The 23,140-nt window shown below is 40.4% G+C and overlaps 1 protein-coding gene across 1 annotated transcript in view; it reads left to right on the plus strand.

The window, feature by feature from the left end:
- TTC3 (tetratricopeptide repeat domain 3) overlaps positions 1–23,140 on the plus strand; it is a 129,652-nt gene that overhangs the window by 100,817 nt on the left and 5,695 nt on the right. The window contains exons 34-40 of the mRNA XM_007945559.1: positions 4,457–4,593; positions 9,681–9,749; positions 10,990–11,086; positions 16,852–16,952; positions 18,742–18,829; positions 19,251–19,340; positions 22,736–23,013. Of these exons, the coding sequence (XP_007943750.1) occupies positions 4,457–4,593; positions 9,681–9,749; positions 10,990–11,086; positions 16,852–16,952; positions 18,742–18,829; positions 19,251–19,340; positions 22,736–23,013 (860 nt within the window). The remainder of the gene's footprint in view (positions 1–4,456; positions 4,594–9,680; positions 9,750–10,989; positions 11,087–16,851; positions 16,953–18,741; positions 18,830–19,250; positions 19,341–22,735; positions 23,014–23,140) is intronic.

A 23,140-nucleotide genomic window follows, 5' to 3' on the forward strand; every position in this document is an offset into this window, starting at 1 on the left:
CCGTAGCGATACTGCCTCGGAAACCCAAGGAGGGGTCGCTATGAGTCGCGTCCGACTTGACAGCACATAACAACAATATAGAGATTGTTTTACTTACAAAACCAAAAAAAAAGAACCTGTTACTTTTGAGTCAGTTTCAACTCGGAGATCCTATGGGACAAAGTAGAACTTCCCATAGGGTTTCCAAGACTGTAATCCTCATGGAAGCAGACTGCCACGTTTTTCTCCCGTGGAGAAGCTGACAGAGAGGCTGGTGTGTTTGAACCACCAGCCTTTTGGTTAGTAGCCAAGCACTGAGCTACTGTACCACCAGGGCTCCTTGTTTTAGTTATAATGACTGGTATTTATAAGCATCTGCCCCCACCCAAAACCTTGTTATTATTGAGTAGATGGTACTTTGAAAAGAATATAAGACTCTTAGAGAATGTGTAGGTTCAGAAGAAGTTCCCAAAAGCAGCATCTGCACAAGGAAGTAGAGAGGGTTGATTCTCAAGAGGTGGTATGCCCAACCTCCCAGAGGAAGGGTAAATAATATTGTCTCAAAATACAGTCTTGGATTTCTCTTTGTCACACAACCTGAAATACTGGCAGGTATCTCAAATCCACATGCCTGTTTTAAAAAGCAAACAAAGACTTGCCAAATAAATAACATATGCAGACTGCCTCTAGATTAGAGAATCGTTTAGGCTCAAGAGTGAAGTATAAGTACTTCTAGGCAAGTTGAAGGGGGTCTTCAGAATGTCTTCCTGTAATCAGGTGTACTTGGTGACTCGTGACTTGAAGGGAAAGGGAGAAGAGCCATTCTGAGATACGGGCTCCTCGGGAATTAGACATGTCTTCAGTTGCAGTGCTTGAGGCAAGGGGGTCGGGGGGTCCAGTGAAATTTGAGGGTGTTAAGAGGTAAGAAGGAGCTCTGGTGGTACAGTGGTTAAAGCATTGAACTGCTAACCAAAAGATCAGTGTTTTGAACCCACCACCTGTTCCACGGGAGAAAGATGAGGCAATCTGCTTCCACTGTTGTTGTTGTTATGTGCCGTCGAGTCGGCCCGACTCATAGCGACCCCTCCTTGGGTTTTCGAGGCAGTATCATTACGGAAGTAGGATTGCCCAACCTTCCTTCCGAGGAGTGGCTGGTGGGTTTGAACCGCCAGCCGTCTGGTTAGCAGGCAAGTGACTTAGCCACTATGCTACCAGAGCTCCTAATCTGCTTCCATAAGGATTTACAATTTTGGAAACCCTATGGGGCCTTTCTACTCTGTTCTGTAGGGTTGCTATGAGTCGGATGGCAGTGGGCTTGGGAGGAACGGGTAAGGGCCCACAGAGGACACGACAGAGTGCATAAAGGGAAATGGGAGGTTGCTAAGACATATGTGCTTTGTTTCAAAACTGTAACTGGAAATTCTTAATCTTCCTCCTCTTCTTCCCTGACCACATATGATTGCTCCCAGAACTCAAACTGTCCGTTCTACATTTTAGACATAATTCTATTTAAAAATATTCTTGTGGATTCAAACCTGGTTTTTTATGGGAAATGTGTTGTACAACCAACCAACTTGTAAATGGAGTTTTGGATGTGGAAGCTGTCCGTACTAGAAAAGAGTTACTTTGGGAGGTAAAACCACGGTGATTTGATGGTGTGCTAACTTGTGTCAGGAAAATAAAGTTGTGCCTGTTTGAATACCTATTATGTGTAAATAGGCATGACTTACAATTACTTCATTCTTTAATTGGAATTCTTTAATACAGTTTTTCTTATTCCTTTGATTTGTAATATTTGTGAAATATTTGTAAATTTCTGTTCTTTCCCTATCAAAAAATGATTTCAAGGGCAGAATATTTGAGTTCTTTTTATGTATTTTATTTTGTTTATTCATAAATTGACTTTATTGAAACATCCATATCTAAGCTGGTTTCCCTGTCTCTTCTCCTACTCCTGACTCTCCAACTTAGTAACCATCTGCTTTCAAGTCAATCCTGACTCATAGAAATCTAGTAGACCTTCCTTATTTCTCCATTTTTTGTTAATGGGATTTTTGTTTATTCATCCTAGGTAGAAATTTATCTTCAACTTATGTCAACTTCTGCTCTGCATCAAATACCCAAGCACATGGTCTTATCCATTCTTTTTTAACAATTTCCTTACTTTCTCCTTATTGTTCCTGCTATTACCACCATCAGGAGCTCTTGTGGTATAGTGGCTAAGGCATTTGGCCGCTAACCAGAAGGTGAGCGGTTCAAACCCACCAGCTGCTCCTTGGGAGAAGGATGAGGCAGTCTGCTTCCGTAAAGATTTATAGCCTTGGAAAAGCTATGGGGCAGTTCTGCTTTGTTCTGTGGGGTCACTATGAGATATAATCAACTCAATGGCAGTGGATTTGGTTTGGGTGTATTATCATGTATTAGACTGGATTCTGTAGAGAAAATAAAACCCGTAAAGCTTATATAGAGAGAGAAAGAGAAATTTATCTTAGGAAAATGGCTCACACACTTATAGAAGCTGGCAAGTCCAAAGTCCTTGGATTTAACGTCAAGCTGGAGGCTTTTCCCGATTCACGCAGCTGCAGGGGCTGAGGAGCTCAAGGTTGGCAGGCAGTATACTAGCTGTTGACTCCAATGAATGATGAATCCCAGATCTCCAGGCCAGATGGTGGATTGTTCGTTCACAGACAGTTGTAGGCAGCACAACAGACTCCCAATCCACAGGAGAGTGTCTCTTTTCCCAGAATGTCCATAAATATACTAGAAACAGGCCACACCCCTAGGGAAACTCCCTTCCAACAGATTGGCTGCTCAAAACATATACATCTGATCCTATCAGTGGAACAACCCACATCACAATTGCTTAAACCACATAGAATTGTGGTCCAGCCAAGTTGACACACAGCTCCAACTATCACATACCACCACCATCCTCATTGTCTCTAACTTGGACTATTTATTGCATTGTGCTTTTAGATTTTTCCCTTCCTCTAATCTAGACTTTTTAAAATTGAGGACTGTTACCTATAAGTGAGCTATGAAATCAGTTTAATTATGGTGACTAGAATTATTTTTTAAATAGAATAGAAATACCAGAATGCATCTCAGAAAGTAAGGCCAATTTCTTCTTTCAGGTATGTGTACACATGTATACACAGATATACACATATGTCTGTATTGTGTACATATTTTACAGGTAATTATTAAAATGTATATGCTCTGATAGCATAGTGCCTAAGGCACTTGACTGCTAACCAGAAGGCTGGCGGTTCAAACCCACCAGCCACTCCTCAGAAGGAAGGTTGGCCAATCTACTTCCATAGTGATACTGCCTCAGAAACCCAAGGAGAGGTCGTTATGAGTCGGTCCGGCTCGATGACACATAACGACAACAACAACATTTGTTAACTGTAGGTCACAGGAAAATGTGAAGGTCACTACTTTGGCCTAACACTTTCATGTACCTCCCCACCCCCAATTGAAGAAACTAACTTTCAGAATTATTTTTTTAAAATAAAAGTCTGGTCACCTCATTGTCTTCCTTAAGGTCCTTCAAAACCAAAAAACCAAACTCACTGCCATCAAGTCAATTCCAACTCTTAGTGACCCCCACTGGGTTTCCAAGGCTATAAATCTTTACAGAAGTAGATTGCAGCTGGTGGATTTGAACCATTCACCTTCTGGTTAGCACTCAGGTGCCTTACTCACTGCATCACTAGAGCTAACATCCTTCAGCGGCTCCTTTTTGTCTGCAGGAGAGTGTCCACGTTCCGTGGCTTACAAAGCCCCTTCACAACTTGAAGCTGAGCCACCTCATCTGCCATTCTCCCTGCCCTGTCTTCCATTCTTACACCTTGTGCTCCAGCCATATAGCACCTCTCATCCAAACATACCTTACTCCTTACTCCTTCTACCTTGCTGTGCCCACTGCTTGGGATCTATTCTCCATGTGACAGGGTCATCTTTGAAGACTGAGATCAAGTAAAAAATGATTAAGTAAACAAATAGAAAAGAAAATCACCAATGTGAGAAGCCTTTCCCAACTGCCAGATAATCTGACATTCCCTCTTCCTTCTTTGTTGACATGACTACTTTCCTCCATCCTTACTCCTGAGAGCCAAACCCACTGCCACCAAGTTGAGTCCAACTCATAGCAACCCCTATAGGGTTTCCAAGGCTGTAAATCTTTACAGAAATAGATCACTTCATCTTCCTCCTGTGGAGCAACTGGTGGGTTCAAACTACCAACCTCTTGGTTAGTGGCCCAGTGCTTTAACCACAGCACCACCAGAGCTCCTTGTATTGGGTGTTTTTGTGTCCCAGGGTTTAGCAATGGTAGCATAGCATGGCCCAGCATGCCAGCTCAAGTCGTTTAGTCTGTTACACAGTCACAGTTCTTTCTCTTCAACTTTTCAAGCCTGTTTCCTTTTTTAGTAAATCTTGCCATTCATTTATGTACTTTCTAAAATGTCTTTAGATCTCACAAATGGAATTAGAGTGGTTCGTGCAGGATTTTGAAAAAGAAACTAAAAAATGGCAACAGGAGAAAAAGGAAACCCAAGAAAGACTAAAAGCACTGAAGAAGAAAGTCAAAAGGCTTTATGCCAATGAAACGTAAGTAACAACTGAAAGGCAACAATTGTTATTGTTTTTAAGAAAAATATTTGGGGGTGTTTTTTTATTTTAGGGGTTGCTATTTTAATGTTCCTGATAATTATTTTCAAACTATAGCAAGCAAAGTGAGAATCTGTAGATAGTGTTTCTGATACACTTTCACACTGTTTTTAGCTTATTTTAAAACTTACCCATTGGAGAATTATCTCCCTTAAAATTTTTTTTCTAAGCCTACCATGTTTTAAAATAAATTGTATAAATTAATGAGTATAGCATGGGACTGAGAATCAATAAAGAACTGACATCTCTAGTGTTAATACCACCCCTTATTGTGAACACTACTGCCCTTGACCCTCATTTTCTTTATCTATAAAACGAGGGTTAGCCTAGAGCTCAGGTTCTTTCCAGCACTCAGATTCTGTGATGATTGCTTAACTTATAGTTATTTTCATCCTGAATCTTAAAATTACTAAAGTTTGGTCCTATAGTGTGAAGAGTTTGGTAATGCATATAGAACCTGGGTATAACTGTCAAGTGAGCAGTCTTAGTTCTCTAGTGCTGCTATAACAGAAATACCACAAGTGGGGGAGGGTGGCTTTAACAAACAGAAATTTATTTTCTCACATTTTAGGAGGGTAGAAGTCTGAATTCAGGGCACCGGCTCTAGGGGAAGGCTTTCTCTCTCTGTGGGCTCTGGGGAAAGATCCTTGTCTCTTTTCAGCTTCTGTTCCTGGGTTCCTTGGAGATCTTCACATGGTGGCATCTGTCTTCCCCTATCTGTGCTTGCTTGCTTCTGTGCCTAATGTGCTCTTTTTATATCTCAAAAGTGATTGACTTAAACCACACCCTACACTTATTAAGGCCTCATTAACATAACAGAGAAAACTCTGCTCCCGAATGGGATTACATCCACAGGTATAGGGATCAGGATTAAACAACATACAATTTGGGGGACAAATTTCAATCCATAACATTCCACCTGTTGGCCCCCAAAACTCATGTCCTTCCCACATAGAAAACACATTCATTCTATCACATCATCCCAAAAATCTTGTCCCATTCCACCATCAACTCTTAAGTCCAAAAATCTCATCTTCTGAATCATCTGAATCACGTATGACTCTGAGTGTGTTCCATCCTGGGGCAAAATTCCTGTCCATCTGTGACCTTGTGAAATACAGAGTACAAGTTATCTGTTCCCAAAGTACAGTGGTGGCATAAAAGCAAAACACCAAACTCACTTCTATCAAGTTGACTCCAACTCATACCCCTTTGGGTTTCTGAGGCAGTAAATCTTTACGGAAGTAGATTGCCCAGTTTTCCTTCTGCGGAGTGGCTGGTGGGATTGAACCACCAACCTTCTGGTTCGCAGTCAAATGCCTTAGGCACTATGCCACCAGAGCATAGAAATAGACATTTCTATTACAAATTGGAGGAATTGAGATGAGAAGAAGGATTCATGAACATCAAACAAATCCAAAACCCAGCAGAGCAAATTACTTTAGTTCTCAAGTCTTAAAAATAATCCTCTGTTCTTTAGGACCATCTGGGTCCTAGAGGGCCCTGCCCTCTAGACTCTAGGGAGTGGCCATGCTCTCCTGATTGTAGGTAGAGGCCCCTCAGCCCTGGACATGAGCCCCACCTGCCTTTCAGGTCCACTGGGAGAGCAACTCTGCCCCCTCAGCTTTGTGTGGCTCCATTTTCCTAGTCCATCTGAATGGTGACTCCACCAGCCTCAGCCCTGGAGCACCTCTGTTCTACTGATCCTTGGGTATAGCAGGCCCACCCCCTGAGCTCTAGGTGACAAACCCACCCTCTTGGCCCACCTAAATGGCAGCCCCATACTCCAGAACCAAGGTGGTGGAGATCTGATTCTTTGAAACCTAGTTTTCCTACCCTTTGAAATGGCGGTGGTGGTTCCACCCTTTGAAATGGAGGTAGCCCTGTCTGCCATAATCCCTCCCGCCAACAGTTCTACTGATCTCCAAATTTCTCAGGATAGTGCCTTCCTTTTCTTGAAGGACAGCAGACACTGGCAACAAAGTCAGTCTACTGGCCCGTTTCCTGTCCGTAGAATTCCAGAAGTCAGGAACCTTTCCTTCATTTTGTACTGTCTGTCCCTTTCTGCTGCAGTGATTGAATAGATCCATCAGTCACAGGCTTAATCTCTTGAACAAAAGATTGAGTAGCCATGCCCTTGGTAAAAGTTTTTCCAGGATTTTTCCTTAGTTTTTACAACATAGTTTTCCAAATCTTTTAAGTTCCGATTTAATTTTGTACCATTTATTTTTAAGTCTGTCTTTTTTCTCCTGCATTTTACTATACGCAGCAAGGAGAAGTCACACTGCCCATTCAAGATCTTGCTTAGAAATCTCAGCCAAATACCCAAGTTCATCACTTACAAGTTCTACCTTTCACCAAACATTTAAATGTAATTCAGACCAGTTCTTTGCCACTGCATAAGAAGCATCACCTTCCCTCCAGTGTCTAGTCACGTGTTTATCATTTCCTTTTAAAGCCTCACCAGAAGCACATTTAACATCTCCATTGCTAGTAACATTCTGTTCATGGCACTAGAAGCTCTCATCACTGCTCTCAACTCTTTCTGAGCCCTCATCAGAGTTGCCTTTAAAGTCCATAATTTTACCAACAATCTCTTCAAAGCAAACTAGGTCCTTACTATGAAGCACATCAAAATTCCTCCAGCTTCTACCACTAGCGAATTCCAAAACCACTTCCACATTTTAGGTGTCTGTCGGAGCAGCACCGTATTCCCTCTTAGTCTCTTAGTTTGCTATAATAGAAATACCACAGTAGGTGGCTTTAGCAAACACATTTATTTTCTCACATTTCAAGAGGCTAAAAGTCTGAATTCAGGGCACCAGCTCTAGGCTTTCTCTCTCTGTTGGCTCTGGGCAAAGGTCCTTGTCTCTTTTCAGCTTATGTTCCTGGGTTCCTTGGAGATCTTCCTGTGGCGGCATCTGTCTTCCCCATCTGTGCTTGCTTGCTTCTGTGCATAATCTGCTCTTTTTATATCTCTCATACCCTATACTGATATGGCCTCATAAACATAACAAACTAACCCCTATTCCCCAAATGGGATTATGTCCACAGGTATAGGGGTTAGGATTTGCAACACATATTGTTGGGGGACACAATTCAATCCATAACGTGGACCGAGTTTGCTTTATGATCTTCCATGATCCATTCCGGATTCCCTCTCCCTTGAACAGTGATGTGTTGTGTGATTCCTCTGCTGAACTGTATCAGTTACCTACTGCTGAAATTAACTACTGTTTTATTTACTCATGATCCTGCAATCTGGGCTCAGGTTGTCTGGGCAGTTCTGCTGGTCTTGCCAGTGGGTCCCTCGTGAGGCTGCATTCATCTGGCCAGTTGGCTGAGGCCAGGCTCAGCTGGGATGCTGGGGTGGCCATGCCTGTGTTTCTCTCCATGTGGCCTCCAGATGTGACTTTTCTCTATATAATCTCTCTATGTAGTCTCTAGCATGGTAGTCAGACTTCTTATGTGGTGGCTAGGGGCTCCCAAGAATACAGATGTGAAAACTGCCAGGCCTTCTTAAGGTTCAGACCCAGAACTGACACAGCATCACTTCCGCCACATTCTGTTGCTTAAAACAGGTTGCAACTCTGGTTCACATTCAAGAGGTGGAGCCAATACAAAGGCATGAATAACGGGAGACATGGCTCATTGGGGGCTACACAGCCACACTCACCTTTCAAGGACATTTGTGTTTTTTTCCTGTCACTGGGCCGAAAGGTCAGTTGACTTTGAGTCTTGCCAGGATTACATTTGGGGAACTTGTAGGCAGTCATTAGGAGAATGAGAGAATACACAAATACTCTTGGTATATTCACTCCCTGTGGCATGTCATTTTGATCATGCTCTAAGTAGACAGTTATGGAAACTACAGTGTCTGTAAAGCTCTGTACCTCTTAGTATTTGAGCTTGTCTAGTCTTAATCATTTAAAGATATTTAAAAATGCAGGGTTAGTTATACTTAATATATATTTTCTATATGCTCAACTCAGAAGAAAATTTTTTTCTGTGCTAGCATAAAAATTAGGCTGAAGTATAAACTCTTACGATTTTTTTTCACTTTATTACTATGTTTCTTTGCTTCCTTCTGTCACAATTTAAAGATAAGCCATTGGCTTTTCTCTGTTTCCTGCACTTTCCAAATAAATGCTTTAAAGCTAAAATTTTACATTTAAATTTTTAAGTAAAATCTTAAAATGTTTTGGAACTCTTAGAAAAACACAAAGAATATGAGGAATGATTTCTTTGATGTTTCTACCCTTAAATCACACTTAGTATTCATTAAGAAATGAATAGGACATAAAGATCTCATGACTGGTAGGATGATACAGAGCACAGAAAAGTATGAAGGAAGGCAGGATTCCATGAAGAGAGCCATGCAGTATTGAGTATTTAGAGGAAGGAGGAAATAAATGTTTTATGGAAGAAGTAAAATGGCATCTAAACTTGCTCCTAAGTTTCCAGCAATGGAAACTTAAAGATTTTAGCAAGTGGAGATGACTCTGACAAGGCATTCCAGGTTAGCATGGCAGAAGAGTCAGTGCCAGTCTTCCAGTGCCAGAGGTTGTTTAAGAATCAAAGATTTACATACTTTAAGGTGTTGACAAGAGTTTCCATGTGTGTTTTAAGTTGACTTTAAGTTCTCATTTTGAATGAGAACCACTGGTTATGCCAATGACTGAGATGGTCCCCCATAACACCTGAATTCTCTGTCTCAAGTTGTAACCATCTTGAGACACACTCCATGAAGAGGGCTGGGATAGGATGATTTACAGTGTAAGCATGCGACTTAGAGGGAAGAAAAAGATGATGTGTCCTCCAGGTATAAGGGAAACTTGCATGTATATTCCAAGAAAATGACCCAAAATTATTTGCCTCTTTAGATAATACTAGAAATGAAGCAAAATGTAGAAACTTATAAAGCATTTAAGAATTGTTTGCATGGATATGGGTGGAATTCACTGTGGGATCATGTTTGAAAACAATCTTTGAAATTTAATTAAAATTTGGTGATTATGGTTTTATAGGTGTACCCAGAAAAATGATGAAAAGGATGAGGAACATGGATTACATCTGGATGAGTCCCTTGAAATCAGGCAAATTAAGCTTAAATTAATTTTTAATATCTTACTATATTTTTAATACCATAGGCACAAGCACACTAGGTTCTATATATATAAATATATTGCTGCTTTTCTGTTAATTTTAAAGAATTATGTGGGCAGGTTTCTATTTTCTTAAAATATTTTTTTAATTTTACAAGGTTCCTGCTTTTATGTCACATTCTCAGTATAAAAAATCCTGAACTTATTATTGTCTATATTACTCATTTTTATTTTTTTCTTAAATTAACTTGAAACTAAAATGTGTTTAAAAAACTTTTTCTTTTGTGTTACTTAAAATAAGAGTCTTACTCTACAATGATAGTTTGTCTTATTATTGCTCTACAATTACAGGTTCATTAAATAATTTTTATTATGAACCTATAAGTTTCAGTTCAACTTTTATTAATGGAAATAATATGTTTTCACATACTGGTAACCAGTATATTCCGTGTTAAGCAGTTGTATTGTTTTTTTCACTTAATATCGTCCCATATACACATTTCCAGTGAGCCCCTGGGTGGTGTGTACGGTTAAGCAGTCAACTACTAGCCAAAAAGCTTGACAGCTCGAACCCACCCAGAGGCACCTCGGAAGATAGACCTGGCAGTCTGCTTCCGAAAGGTCACAGCCTTGAAACCCCTATCGAGCAGTTCTTCTCTGCACATGTGGGGTCACCAAGAGTTGAAATTGACTCAAGGGCAACTAACAATATCATAGACATTTCCATTCACATCACGGCCTATGGCTGCCTTTTTTTAACCACCCCTCTATTGAACATTTTGTTTTATTTCCACTTTTTAACTTTTTATAAAAGTGTTGCTATAGACAACTTTCTAGAGCTTATTTTTTTTTTTTCTTTGGATTATTTCCTTGTAGTATGCATCAAAATAGAATTACTGGGTTGAAAGAGGAGGGTTGCTTTATATAAGTTTATTAATGTAGTCAGATCACACTCCACCACCCTTTCAAAGAAGTGAACCAGTACTGGGCCCTCGCCTGTTTCTCGGCACTCCCACCATATACTCACTTTCTTCCTCTGATCACTGCTAGAGCAAAGTGCACCTGTGAGTCTGTGTGCTGTATGGTAAAATATTAGGCATGGAGTTACTCTACCAGATGTTATGTAAGGCATTTTGGGCATGATTCCAAAGCTATCCTGGCTTCAGCCTTTATAATCTCATGGGTTGAATTATTTTTAAGAAGTTTTTTTGTTTTTCTTTAATGTTTCCAGAAATGCATTTGCAAATGAGAAAGCAAAACTAGAAGAAAGCATCAGAAAAGGACAAGAGAATTATGAAGAGGTCCGTGAAAGATTCATAGATGCAGAGGTAAGTCCCAGGCTTGGTGCTCATGGCACTTGGAGACTGACAGCGTTGCAGGATATCATTTGTTTCTTTAATTTACTCCTGAGGTGTCACAGCAGTGCTGAATAGTATGGAGGTAAGAACTGTCTTTTCACCTGTAATCTGGCCTCCAGAAAAACCACCATTCTTTTTTCTTGCCTATAATTTTTTTTGGAGTACCCAGGTAGTACAAATGGGTAAGCTCTCAACTGCTAGCTGAAAGGTGGCAGTTTCAATGCACCCAAAGGCACCTAGAAGACAGGCCTGGCTATTTCAAAGTCACAGCCTCGAAAGCCATGTGGAGTAGTTCTCCTTTGCATATGTGGGGTTGCTGCCATGAATTGGAATCACCTCAACAGCAGCTAACAAAAATGCACATTTTAATTTATCCTTATACTTATGTTGTGACATATATGTTCTCATAGTGTACATCAAATTTCATAACCCACTTTCCTTATTTAACAATATGATTTAAAGATTTCTAGTGGAACTCAAGACTGTGGCCCTTAGACACCCTTTAAGCTACATACTAAGCTTAACTGCCATGACTTACCTAGCAGCCAAACGATAGATCTCTAAAGTGAATAGTAACATCAGGAGGGTATGCACTCATCCCAGCAATATGAGATCAACAGCATTTGCCCAGGGATAGAACTAGAAAGGTGGGAGGGGATGGGAAGGAAGAACCAAAGGAAGGGGTGGGCGTTGGGAGGAAGTGGGAAGAATGGTATTGCAGTGTGGGGACTGCAATAAATGTCATAAAACAGAATGTATAGATTGTTGAATGGAAAACCGATTTGCTCTGTGTAAGAAAAAATATTTAAAGATTTCTCATACTTCTTTGAATGGCTACATCATATTCAATGAACCATGTACCATGAAATAAAACATATTTCACAGTACTTGAAAATAGTCTCCTTACCAAGAATATACTCCACTCCCACTCTTGCCACCCTCCCCCCAAAAAAAGAACACATACCAATGTCAGTATACTATTTGAGAAACTACTGAGACAAAAACCAAAATAATGAGATCTGCTTATATTATAATTATACATATTTAGTCCTTAAAATATGGTTGTATGTGGTATTCTAATTGAGGAATAAATAGTATTTATTGGTATGTATGTCTTTAGTATTCTGAGAAAATAAGAAAAGGCTTAGTTTATGTTGTTGTTGTTAGGTGCCGTGGAGTCAGATCCAACTCTTAGTGACCCCTCCTCGAGTTTCCAAGGCAGTATCACTATGGAAGTAGATTGCCCAAGCTTACTTCCAAGGAGTGGCTGGTGGGTTTGAACCGCCAGCCTTCTGGTTAGCAGTCAAGTGCCTTAGGCACTTCACTACCAGAGCTCCGTGTAATCTCATAAAATGTGAGGCCTTTCTGTCACTTAGAAATAATGATTGATCATGCAGCTGCTTCTAAGGAGAATAAGGAAAATAATTACCAAAGACCCTGTCTTAGTTCTCTAGCCTGCTGTAACAGATAACACAAGTGGGTAGCTTTAATGAACAGAAATTTAGTGTCACATTTTAGGAGGCTGGAAGTCCAAATTTAGGGCATCAGCTCTAGAGGAAGGCTTTCCCTCTCTGTGTCGGCTCTGGAGGAAAGTCCTTGTCTCTTCAGCTTCTGCTTCCTGATTCCTTGGAGATCTCTGTGTGGCTTGACATCTGTCTTACCTCACTTCTGCTCACTCGCTTACTTGTTTAATCTCCTATGTGTCTCAAAAGAGATTGATTTAAGACACTCCTTCATTAATCCTGTCTCATTCAGATAACAAAGACAGTCCATTCCCAAATGGGAGTATAACCATAGGCATAGGCTTTAGCTCTACTTTCTAAGGCCACTGGGACAGCAAATCTGTTCCTTCTGCTCTGGGTGACTCCGTTCTCCTAGTCCATCTGCATAACAACTCCACCCTATCGGCCCTCACAGGCCCTGTTCTTCTGCCCCTTGGTATGGCAGCCCAGCTCCCTCAGCTTTGGCCAGTTGCCCCATCCCCTCAGGAACAATGATGAAGACCTGATTCTGAAACCTAGAAAGCTCTGGCCTCTAACCTTTGAGATCCAGGAGACCACAGCCCTACTCTTTGTAACTGAAAAGGCCCTGCTTCCCATGCTCCTTCCAACAGTTCTGCTAATCTCTGAGCTGCTGTAGGGATGGTCCTTTTCCTTTCTGGGAGAACAACAGATGTAGCTCCTTTGGCCTGTTTCCTGCCTGTAGAATTTCAAGAGATAGACAGCATTCTTTCTTCCTTTCTTTCTCTGTCCCCTTCAAAAAAAGCTCATGGGTTTTCTGCTGTGGTAGTTGGTTAGATCCATCAGTCATACACTTCTTTAACAAAAAATTGTGTAGCCCAGTCCTTGGTGAATGTTCTAGGGCACTGTGGTAGTTAAGTTTGTGGGTCAACTTCTCTAGGCCTGGTTGAGTGGTTGGGCAGCTGGATATAGTTATTCTCCATCTTGAGATTGGTAATTAACTCCATGGTGGAATCTATTGGAGCAGCTAAGTAGCTGCTTTAGGGATGCGGTCTGCTTTCAGTATAAAAGAAGCAACTTTGAGGAAGGTCTTCAGCTTATGGCACACTTGAACCCTGCATGTAGCCAAGTTGTTTTTCAACAACCTGCCATGCCCTCCTGATCTTGGGACTTCTTCTGGAGTTAATTAGTGGCCTGCCATGTTGTTTGGTAACATTGGGACTGTGCCTTTTTACTTATCAACCTTGGGCTTGGAAGCCTCAGCAGCCAGCAGCTGCCTGAGTAAAAAAAAGTCTCCAGCTTCAGTGGGCCAGGATCAGGAGGCAGAGCTGAAGCCCAGGGTTGAGGGGCTTTCATCCAGCCCCTAGAGCCTGGCACTTTGAACTCGGACTTAAAGCCGCTATAATTGTAAGAGAATACACTCCTGTTTGCTCAAGCCATCCCATTTGTGGTAATTCCTGTTAGAGCAGCACTAGGTAAACAAAACAGGTACACATCCTTAGTACAACAGAATTTTCCAAATCTTTTAAGTTCTGTTCTCAATTGGCACAGTTCATTTTTAAGTCCATCTCTTTTCTCCCACCTTTACTATAAGTGGTAAGGAGAAAGCATGTGAACCCTCTAAGATCTTGCTTAGAAATCTCCTCAGTCAACATCCACGTTCATCACTTACAAGTTCTACCTTCCACCAAACATTTGAACATAATTCAGACAAATTCTTCCTTTGCTACTGCATAAAAAGCATCACCTTCCCTCCATTGTCCAATCACATGTTCATTATTTTCTTTTAAAGCCTCATCAGAAGCACATTAAATGTCCTCATTTCTATCAGCTTTCTTTTGTTGGCACTGTATGTGTTCTCTAAGACAATAGAAACTTTATCTATAGCTCTCCTCAGTTCTTTCTGAGCCCTCACCAGAATTGCCTTTCATGTCCTTAAGTCTACCAATGTTTCTTCAAGGCAATCTAGGCTTTTACTATTTAAAAAAAAAGAAAAAGAAACCCACTGCCATAGAGGTGATTCTGATTCATAATGACACTGTATGATAGAGTGGAACTGCCCTGTAGGGTTTCCAAGGCCATAAATCTTTTTGGTGGGTTTGAACTGCCTTATCTTTCTGCTATGGAGTGGTTAGTGGGTTCAAACTACTGACTTTTTTTTAGCAGCCAAATGCTTACTGTCTGTGCTACCAGTACTCCTTTTACTCTTAGTTACTTTGAAACTCTTCCAGCCTCCACCCAATTCCAAAACCTCTTCCACGTTATAGGTATCTGTTGGAGCAGAACTCTCACTTCTATCTTAGTTATCTAATGCTGCTATCACGGAAATACTTCAAGCAGATGGCTTTAACAAACAAACATATTTTCTCACAGGAGGCTAGACATCCGAATTCAGGGAGCCAGATCTAGGGGGATGCTTTCAGCTCTGGAGGAAGGTCCTTGTGTCTCTGAGCTGTTGCTCCTGGGCATTCTTTCTGTAGTTTGACATCTCGCTTTCCCCATCTTTGCTCACTGACTTGCTTGTTTAATCTCTTATATCTCAAAAGAGATACACTTTGCATTAATCCTATCTCATTAATATAACAAAGACCATTCCCAAATGGGATTACAACCACAAGCATAGAGGTTAAGATTTACAACACATGTTTTTGGAGGACTCTACTCAATGCATAGGAGCTTTGGTAGCATAGTGCCTAAGGCATTTGACTGCTAACTAGAGGGCTGGCAGTTCAAACCCACCAGCCACTCCTCAGAAGTAAGGTTGGGCAATCTACTGCCGTAATGATACCACCTTGGAAACCAAAGGAGGGGTGGCTGTGAGTCCAATGCAACTGGAGGTCACATAACAACAACAACTCAATCCATAATGCCTTGTCTGTTTCAGCTTTTTTCCTTTGGTGATCTCATTATCTCATGGCACCTCTCCATTTATGCTTGATTCTGTGCCTAATCTGCTTTTTTACATCTCAAAACTGATTAAGACTAACCCTGTACTGATAAGGGCTCATTAACGTAACAGTGAAAACTCTGCTCCCAGGTGGCATTACAATCACATGTATGTGTTAGTTGCCCTCAAGATGATTGACCCTTGCAGTGTGCAAAGTAGAACTGCTGCTGCTGAAGATTTTCAAGGCTGTGACCTTTTAAAAAACAGATCACCAGGCCTGCCTTCCAAGGCGCCTCTGGGTGGGTTTGAACTGCCAACTTTTCAGCTGGTAGTCAAGCACTTTAACCGTTTATGCCACCCAGGGACTCCTAACCACATGTATTAAAAACCAAAACCAAACTCACTGCCATCAAGTGAATTCTGATTCATCGTGACCCCCATTGGGTTTCCAAGGCTATAAATTTTTACAGAAGCAGACTGACTGCCTCATCTTTCTTCCACAGAATGGCTAGTGGGTTTAAACCACCAGACTTTTGGTGAGCACCCAAATGCCTTAACCACTACACCACCAGAGCTCCTTAACCACATGCATAGTGGTTAGGATTTAAAACACTGTTTTTGGGAGGCTCAGTTCAATCCTTTATAGTGCGGGTACTCTGTGAATCTTACACCCATATTTATACTTGAGTTTCTGTTGATCACCTCACTGCCTTGAGGGTCCTGCCAAGGTGACTGACAACTGGATTAAAACCAGGCCCTTCTACATTTCCTGCAGTGATTCTCACAGTGGTGCTTAGTCAGCTCTTGGGTAAGCCAGAGCTAATGTTTTATTAAAATTATGCCCCAGAGGCTTTTGAAACTAAGAATAAGTATAGCCTCATACTTATTTGACAGCCCCTCCACTTGCCCTGGGCAGGACCATAGATACAGGCAGCTGGTAGCCAGGCTCTCGGCTTGTCTGTGGCTGAAGCAGAGAGCCCCGGGAAAGTTTCGCATCTGAGCAAAGTTTCATTGAAGGCATCTATTTTAGTGTCTTTCTGTTTGTCTGTTTACAAGCCCAAATGTTTTCATTAATGTTCACTTGGATGGAATTACAGCACAAGCAGGTTCTGATAATTGTCATCATATGTCATTAAGGAATGACTAGTTCAGAATATTTAAGTTTTAACTTTAGCAAAGGAGCCCTGGTTGATTAATGGTTAAGCACTTGGCTACTAATTAAAAGGTTGTTGGTCATTCACATCCACCAGCATGTGTGATGGAGAAAAGCCTAATGATCTGCACCTATGAATCGGAACTGACTTGATATATCCAAAAACAACAATCCTTAACATAGTTTCAGTTTTTTGCTTTAAAAATACTTAAAATGTCCTTTAATCTAATGGCAGGTATCTATACTTATATGCTGGAAGGAGATTCACGAGTGGAAATTACAGGTCATGAAAGCACAAGGAGAAGGCTATGTTACGTGCCTAAGAGATAGGCGCAGGTACTGTGTGACTTACGTGTGTTTCCCAGTTTGTCATGTAGTAAACGAAAGTTATTACTGGTTTTAGAAAAATAATTTTACATCAGGACTGTTTTATTTTTAAAAGTTACACAGTAGATACTTACTCAGTTGTAGAAAAATCAGAACAGACCAACAAAAATGATAACAATTATGCCTAATTCTAACTTAAGAGATAACTGGTTAATATTTTTGAATAAGCTCATTAAATATTGGAGAAAACAAAATTCTGTCGATGTGTAAGTATTTTTCACTGAAGAGAATAAAAGGAACTTCCTTTCATATGGACCATTACATTTCTCCAACCTAATTGTGAAAGGTTGAGTAGAATTCTGTCATACAGATGTGCTGTGATTTATCCACCACAACTAGTTTAGACTAGAGAGTTGGTTGAATTATTTGCAAATTTTTGCGAATGTCAGATGCTCTGAAGTGAGCAGCCTTGTAGCTAAATCCCTATATGTGTTATTATTTCTGTACAATAAATTTCTGGAATGAATGTCACATTTTTAAGGCTTGTTAAACATTTTGCCCAATTTTTTTCCATAATAGCTCTTACTTACAATCTTAATGGCCAAGTATGAGAATGTCACTATGAAGGATATTCATGGATGTTATTTTTTTTTTTTTTTAACTCTGACTAATTTTTTTGTTTGTTTTGGTTTTTAGAATGAGGTTTGCCTGGGAACCCTAGAGGATCTTCTTCAGACTAGCTTTTAGTACTTTTTTACATGGGATTTATACTTTTTTTTTTTTAATCATGTTCTGCACACAGGTTTTGACTTCTTAATTCCAAACGTTTCATCTTTCTAAGTGGGTTTTATTCATATTTCAAACCCTTGGTGTTGAGCCATAGAGTGCATGGTAATGGAAAAACAGTTTTAGTATATAGTTACTTCTTTATTTTCAAGATTGAATGTTTTTCACATAAGAAAATCTTTCTGATTAAAGCTAAACTAGTATGCCAGTTCAGGTTACAGAATTAGCTGCTCAAATACCTGTCTCAGGCATTCCCCATTAGAATGTGCATGGGACGCAACTGGGAAACAGCTCTCAGGCCTCATTTTATCTTAATAGCATCAACCTCCTCCCATGAAGCTTCATAGCACAGGAGGCTTCTTTCCGGGGATGCTCTGCTAACTGCCCCATCCCACCAAAGGATAGCAAAAGGAGAAAAGAGGTAAAAAGCAGAGTCTAGCATCTATATGTGTAATGAGAACTGATTCATCAAGAATTGGGAGTCTTATTGATCTTCTCAAGTAGGAATTAAAATCTTTCCTGTTCCTTTCAATGTATAAGTTTAATGGGTGCTAGATCATAAATTTATCTCAATTTAGAGGCCTTACTCTCTATTTTTGCAGTCAAGTGGAGACTGGGATTTTATTGGAGTATTTTCAAAGTTCCAGGCTACTATTTATTTCATTTTAATTTGTTGTTTTGCTCTTAATGTAAAGGCAGCCATTAATGTTAAACATAAAGATGTCAAATAAAGAACAGTCAGATTTTCCAATTTTGGGTTAGAAATTAAAATTCAGGAGAACATTTGCTCTTTGCTCACCAGTTTTGGGGTTTGGGTCATAGCAATAATTAAAATTTCCTAAAGTGGTGAGTTTGAAAGATGCAAACTAATTCTTGAAAACAAATTATTTAAAAATAGTTTTCATTTTGTGATCTTTGTAAAAGTATCTTTTTCATGTTTCATATGTACTTGAGTGCTTTTAATTTTTAAAGTAAGTATTAAGCAGTTTCATAATTTTATGCTTTTTTTCAGTGAGTTTGAACCATCTATAGTGGAAGCTGTCTTACATGAATGGGAATTACATTTCTCTTGGATTGAAGAAGAACTTGACACTGTAGATGTAAGTTATAAAATAAAATATTTTATAATCTGTCAATATGTATGTGATGGTTATGACTGTTAGGAGGCCACCAGTATCAGGCTGAAATATGCTTCTTTTTTGAACTATTAATAGCAATATATGTTTCATATTGAAATTATTCAGCATTTTCATTAATGATATTTTCTTGATACATAAGTTACCTTGAACTCTGCCCCTGATGGATAAGGTTAGAGAAGTTAGGTTTGATAAGGCTATAAGATCTTCTGAATAACTATGTTTTATTTTGAACTTATCTTAAATAATTGTTTTAATACCTCATATCTCAGGTTATGTTTCCTGAGCAGTTGTTGAACATTTAAACTGTATATTAAGAAAACAAAGTATAAATTGACAGTAGAGGTTTCCCTTGGGAATTTAACGCTCTTCCTTCTACCTGCAGTCCCGGTTGGAAGAAAAACTTGAAGAGGCTAAAAGTGGTTCTCCGGTCATTGAAATTAACAGAATGCTTTCCCTTCCAGCCTTTGACAAGGTAAGTCTGTCACACTTCTACTTTTTTTTCTTTTTCTTTTTGAAGGAAAGAAAACAGAAAATGATTTTTCTTTTTTAACTGGCCGAAGTGGTTGCTTGTTATTGTTGTTGTTTTCTGGAATGGGGATTTAATGGATTAACAAATACCTTATTGTTCTGCATATCTGTGCTGCTGGTTAGTTTTTCAAGCTCCGTAACATAACTCATGTAAGTAGGAAGTCAGTCACTCTCCATCTATGTGTGGGGAAGGGGTGATGGCTAACAAACTCATGATACTCGTTTCTATCGTTTTCATACTCCAAAGCCTATCTTCTTTCTTTTCTGGGTGCTGGTGTATGTGTGTGTGTTTTCTCCTCCATTTGAGCTCATCTTGCTTGACATGCAAATGATTCAGGTAGGCCCTCTCTACTGATACTGCCTCAGATACCCAAGGGCATAAGACTAAAATCTAAAAATTAACATCTGTCTCTTCATCAAACACAGAATAAAAACTGCCGTGCCTGGGACACGCAAGGGCTCTGCTGGTCTGGCATATAACATTTTACTGGTAGTTTGAGGTATTCTGGTGAATATTTTGAATAATAGTGATTATGAAACCTTATGTTATATTTTTAAATATGCAACGCAATAAAGAAAAGCATTGCTGAATATTTTGTGGCCTTTAAACTGTGGCTAAGCCAAGTATCACTTTATTACATTTTGGAATACATTATTTCTTAGATTTTAACACAGAGTAGAAGCTCAGTGAGTATTAAATTGAAATTTATTAAGTCCAAAGGAGATCAGACTGTAAGAATTTAAGAAGGACTCTAATCAAGAGATGATTAGAGATAGGTTCCAGAATGTTTTGGTGCTACACTGAGATCTTCTAGTTCCTTAAGCCCAAGCCACCCTGTGTCTCTGGCATCTGCTTTGTGCCTTCCTGTTCCTGCCAGACCTTTGCCTAGACTATTCCCTAGCCTCAAACACTGGTCCCCACTCTGAATTCTGCCTGCGTTTGGAGTCCCTTCAGGGTTTGCCCTTTCCCTGTGGCCCTTCTGTTATGTGTGTTCTGTCTCCTTAACTTAGATGGCAGGATCCCTGCAGTCAGAAACCTACTCTTGATCACCTTTTTCTCTCTAGCACCTTGCACATTAAGCATTCAGCAAGTTAGGAATTCATCTGCAAAAACAAAAAATAATAATAATAATAAAATTTTTTAAGTGCAAAAGTTTGGTCATCTTAAACAGGATAACAAATAGTATTTCAATTAGATTTAAATTAAAAGTTACTTCTCATTTACAGATTTTTCCAAGTGCTTATAATAGATATGGAAAGAAAAAACCTTGGAGCTGAATAGAATATTTTCCTTTTAATTTGTAATTCTAGAATTTTAATATCCAAAATCCTAGGGAACTTTTAGTGTGCCAGTACTTGAGTAATAAATGTCTCTGAAAACATTTACTTTGTGTTTCATTTCTCCCTCATTCATTCCTTGGGTATTCATTGGTGACCAGATGTGGCCTGTGTCCTCAAGGTGCGTATGGTCTTGGGAGAAGACAGACTTTAAACTCCCAATTACAAGCAATGTGCAGTGAGGTTGTTCATAGGAGCATGGAAGGCCATAGCAGCCTAACCTGATCTAAAGCTCTGGGTCTCTCAGTGAGTCAGAGGTCTGAAATAGGAGTGAACCAGAAAAGGCGTGAGTGTGTGCTTGAGGAGGAGGGGGATGTCGTGATGTGTTTCTCATGTTCCACATTGAGAAACAGTGTGTTCAGAGGCTAGGAAACATGGTTTGCAGATCTAAAAGAAGTTCACTGTGACAAAGGGAGGGCTATAGTGAAAAACATGATGGAAGTGTACCCATGGACCAGAACCAGGGAACCTCTTCTGTAAGTTTTAAGCTTGGACTTTTTCTTCAGGCACTAAGAAGCTAGTATAAGTATCAGGTGAGGAATAAGCTCAGATTTATATTTTATGAAGATTGTCTTAACTGCATTGTGAAGAATTGATGGTCAGGGAATGAGTGACTTGTGGCCAACCAGTTTCTGCTCACAGCTGTCAACCACGTCCAGATATGGGAGTGACAGTGGAGGTGTAAAAGAAACAGAAGTTTGAGTATTTAGCAAGTGCCAATGAAAGAACTTATGCTGCTCATTGGATTGGGGCACAGGGTATGTATGCCTGAGAAGTCATGGATGAATCGCAGCTTTGGCCCAGCATGTCAGTGAGGTGGGCACTAGAGACAAAGCAGGGTTGAGGAGATCATGGGGAGGCTGGTTTTAAACACATCGACTTTGAGTTGTTTTGGAGTCATCGTAGTGGATTTACCCATTAGGAAGTCTAGGTGTGCAGAGTTGTATCTCAGAAAAATATTGTAGACTGAGAACTTTAAAGAAGTGGGCATTGTCAGCAGTGAGCCCATGAGGGAATTTGGAATGGCCTGGGAGAGGTGTGTGGAGTAAGGTGGATATTTCGTCTCTGGCAGCAGCTGGGGCCCATCAAGGCCTAAAGTGCAGACAGTGGGGAGAAGACTGCCCAGGAGAGCTGAGAAGCCTCCAGGGAGGTGGACGGGAAGCCACAATTTAAAGCCAGGGAGGAGCATGCTTTGAATAAGAGAATGCTACCAGCAATGTCTAGGAGTCTGTTGGCTTAGTGGGTTGGAGGTTGTTGGTGACCTTGGCAGGGGCAGTTTTGAGAGTGTTGGGATAGCTGTTTTTGATGAGTGAGTAACAGTGTTTAACTGGGAAGGGGAGAAGTGAAGTGAAGGGTGGAAGCTGGAGAAGGACAGGTGGGTGGGTAATATATAAGGCAGTGTTAAACATTGTACGTAGAAAATAATGAATTATAGAGAGTAGTGTTTAGAAATTAGAATCTTACTTTTGTCCTAATAACTTATGTTTATGGTTAGTCATTTTTAAAAAAACAAAAACTTAAATTGATTGTAGTCACGTTTCCTATGCATTTTGAATGTTAACAGCTTTTACTAGCAAATCAGTCACCTTTGATTGAGTCAGCTCCAACTCATGGCAACCCCTTGTGTTGCAGAGTAGAACTGTGCTCCACAGGGTTTTCATTGGCTGACTTTTTGAAATTAGACCACCAGGCCTTTTACTGTGTTCTTGTTGTTGTTGTTATGTGCCATCGAGTCAGACCCAACTCATAGCAACCCCTCCTTGGGTTTCCAAAGCTGTATCACTACGGAAGTAGATTGCCCAATCTTCCTTCCGAGGAGTGGCTGGTGGGTATGAACTGCCAGCCTTCTGGTTAGCAGTCAAGTGCCTTAGGCACTACCAGAGCTCCTGCCTTTTAATATAGTGGTGCTTAATAGTCAGTCTTTGTCCCTTGGTGATTGTCTTCATAATTCAAGGCAAGCCCTCTCTAAACAGTACAACTACTGTGATGTGTCTCTCACAGTACCGACCTGAGTCCTCAGGCCCTGATGGAAAGGAGGCAGAAGTTCACAAGGATGCCAGTGCTTGCCCAGAGAAGGCTCCTGCAGAGCAGTCTGAAGTTGCCCGGCTGTTGGCGTGTGCTAAGAAGGCTGTCCAGGAAGCTCAGTCAAAGCAAAGACCCGTGGCTGATCAGAAACCACCTTGTCCTCAAGGACGTGCCGCTCGGTCAAACCAGTCTGTGAAGAAGCCATTCAATAGTATCATTGAGCACCTGGCAGCAGTATTCCCATGCTACAACAGGTACGACTAGAAAATGCCTCTGACACCATTAAATACTCTACTGAACTCATCTCCTGATCAGATAAAACGTAACCAGTTAGAGGCTGAAATAGAAAGGATTGCATAATTGTTTCATTCAGACAAGTGC

Source organism: Orycteropus afer, unplaced genomic scaffold, assembly GCF_000298275.1.
Source record: "Orycteropus afer afer isolate SDZICR_OR568_19922 unplaced genomic scaffold, OryAfe1.0 scaffold00137, whole genome shotgun sequence".
In the NCBI taxonomy this organism is placed as follows: domain Eukaryota; kingdom Metazoa; phylum Chordata; class Mammalia; order Tubulidentata; family Orycteropodidae; genus Orycteropus; species Orycteropus afer.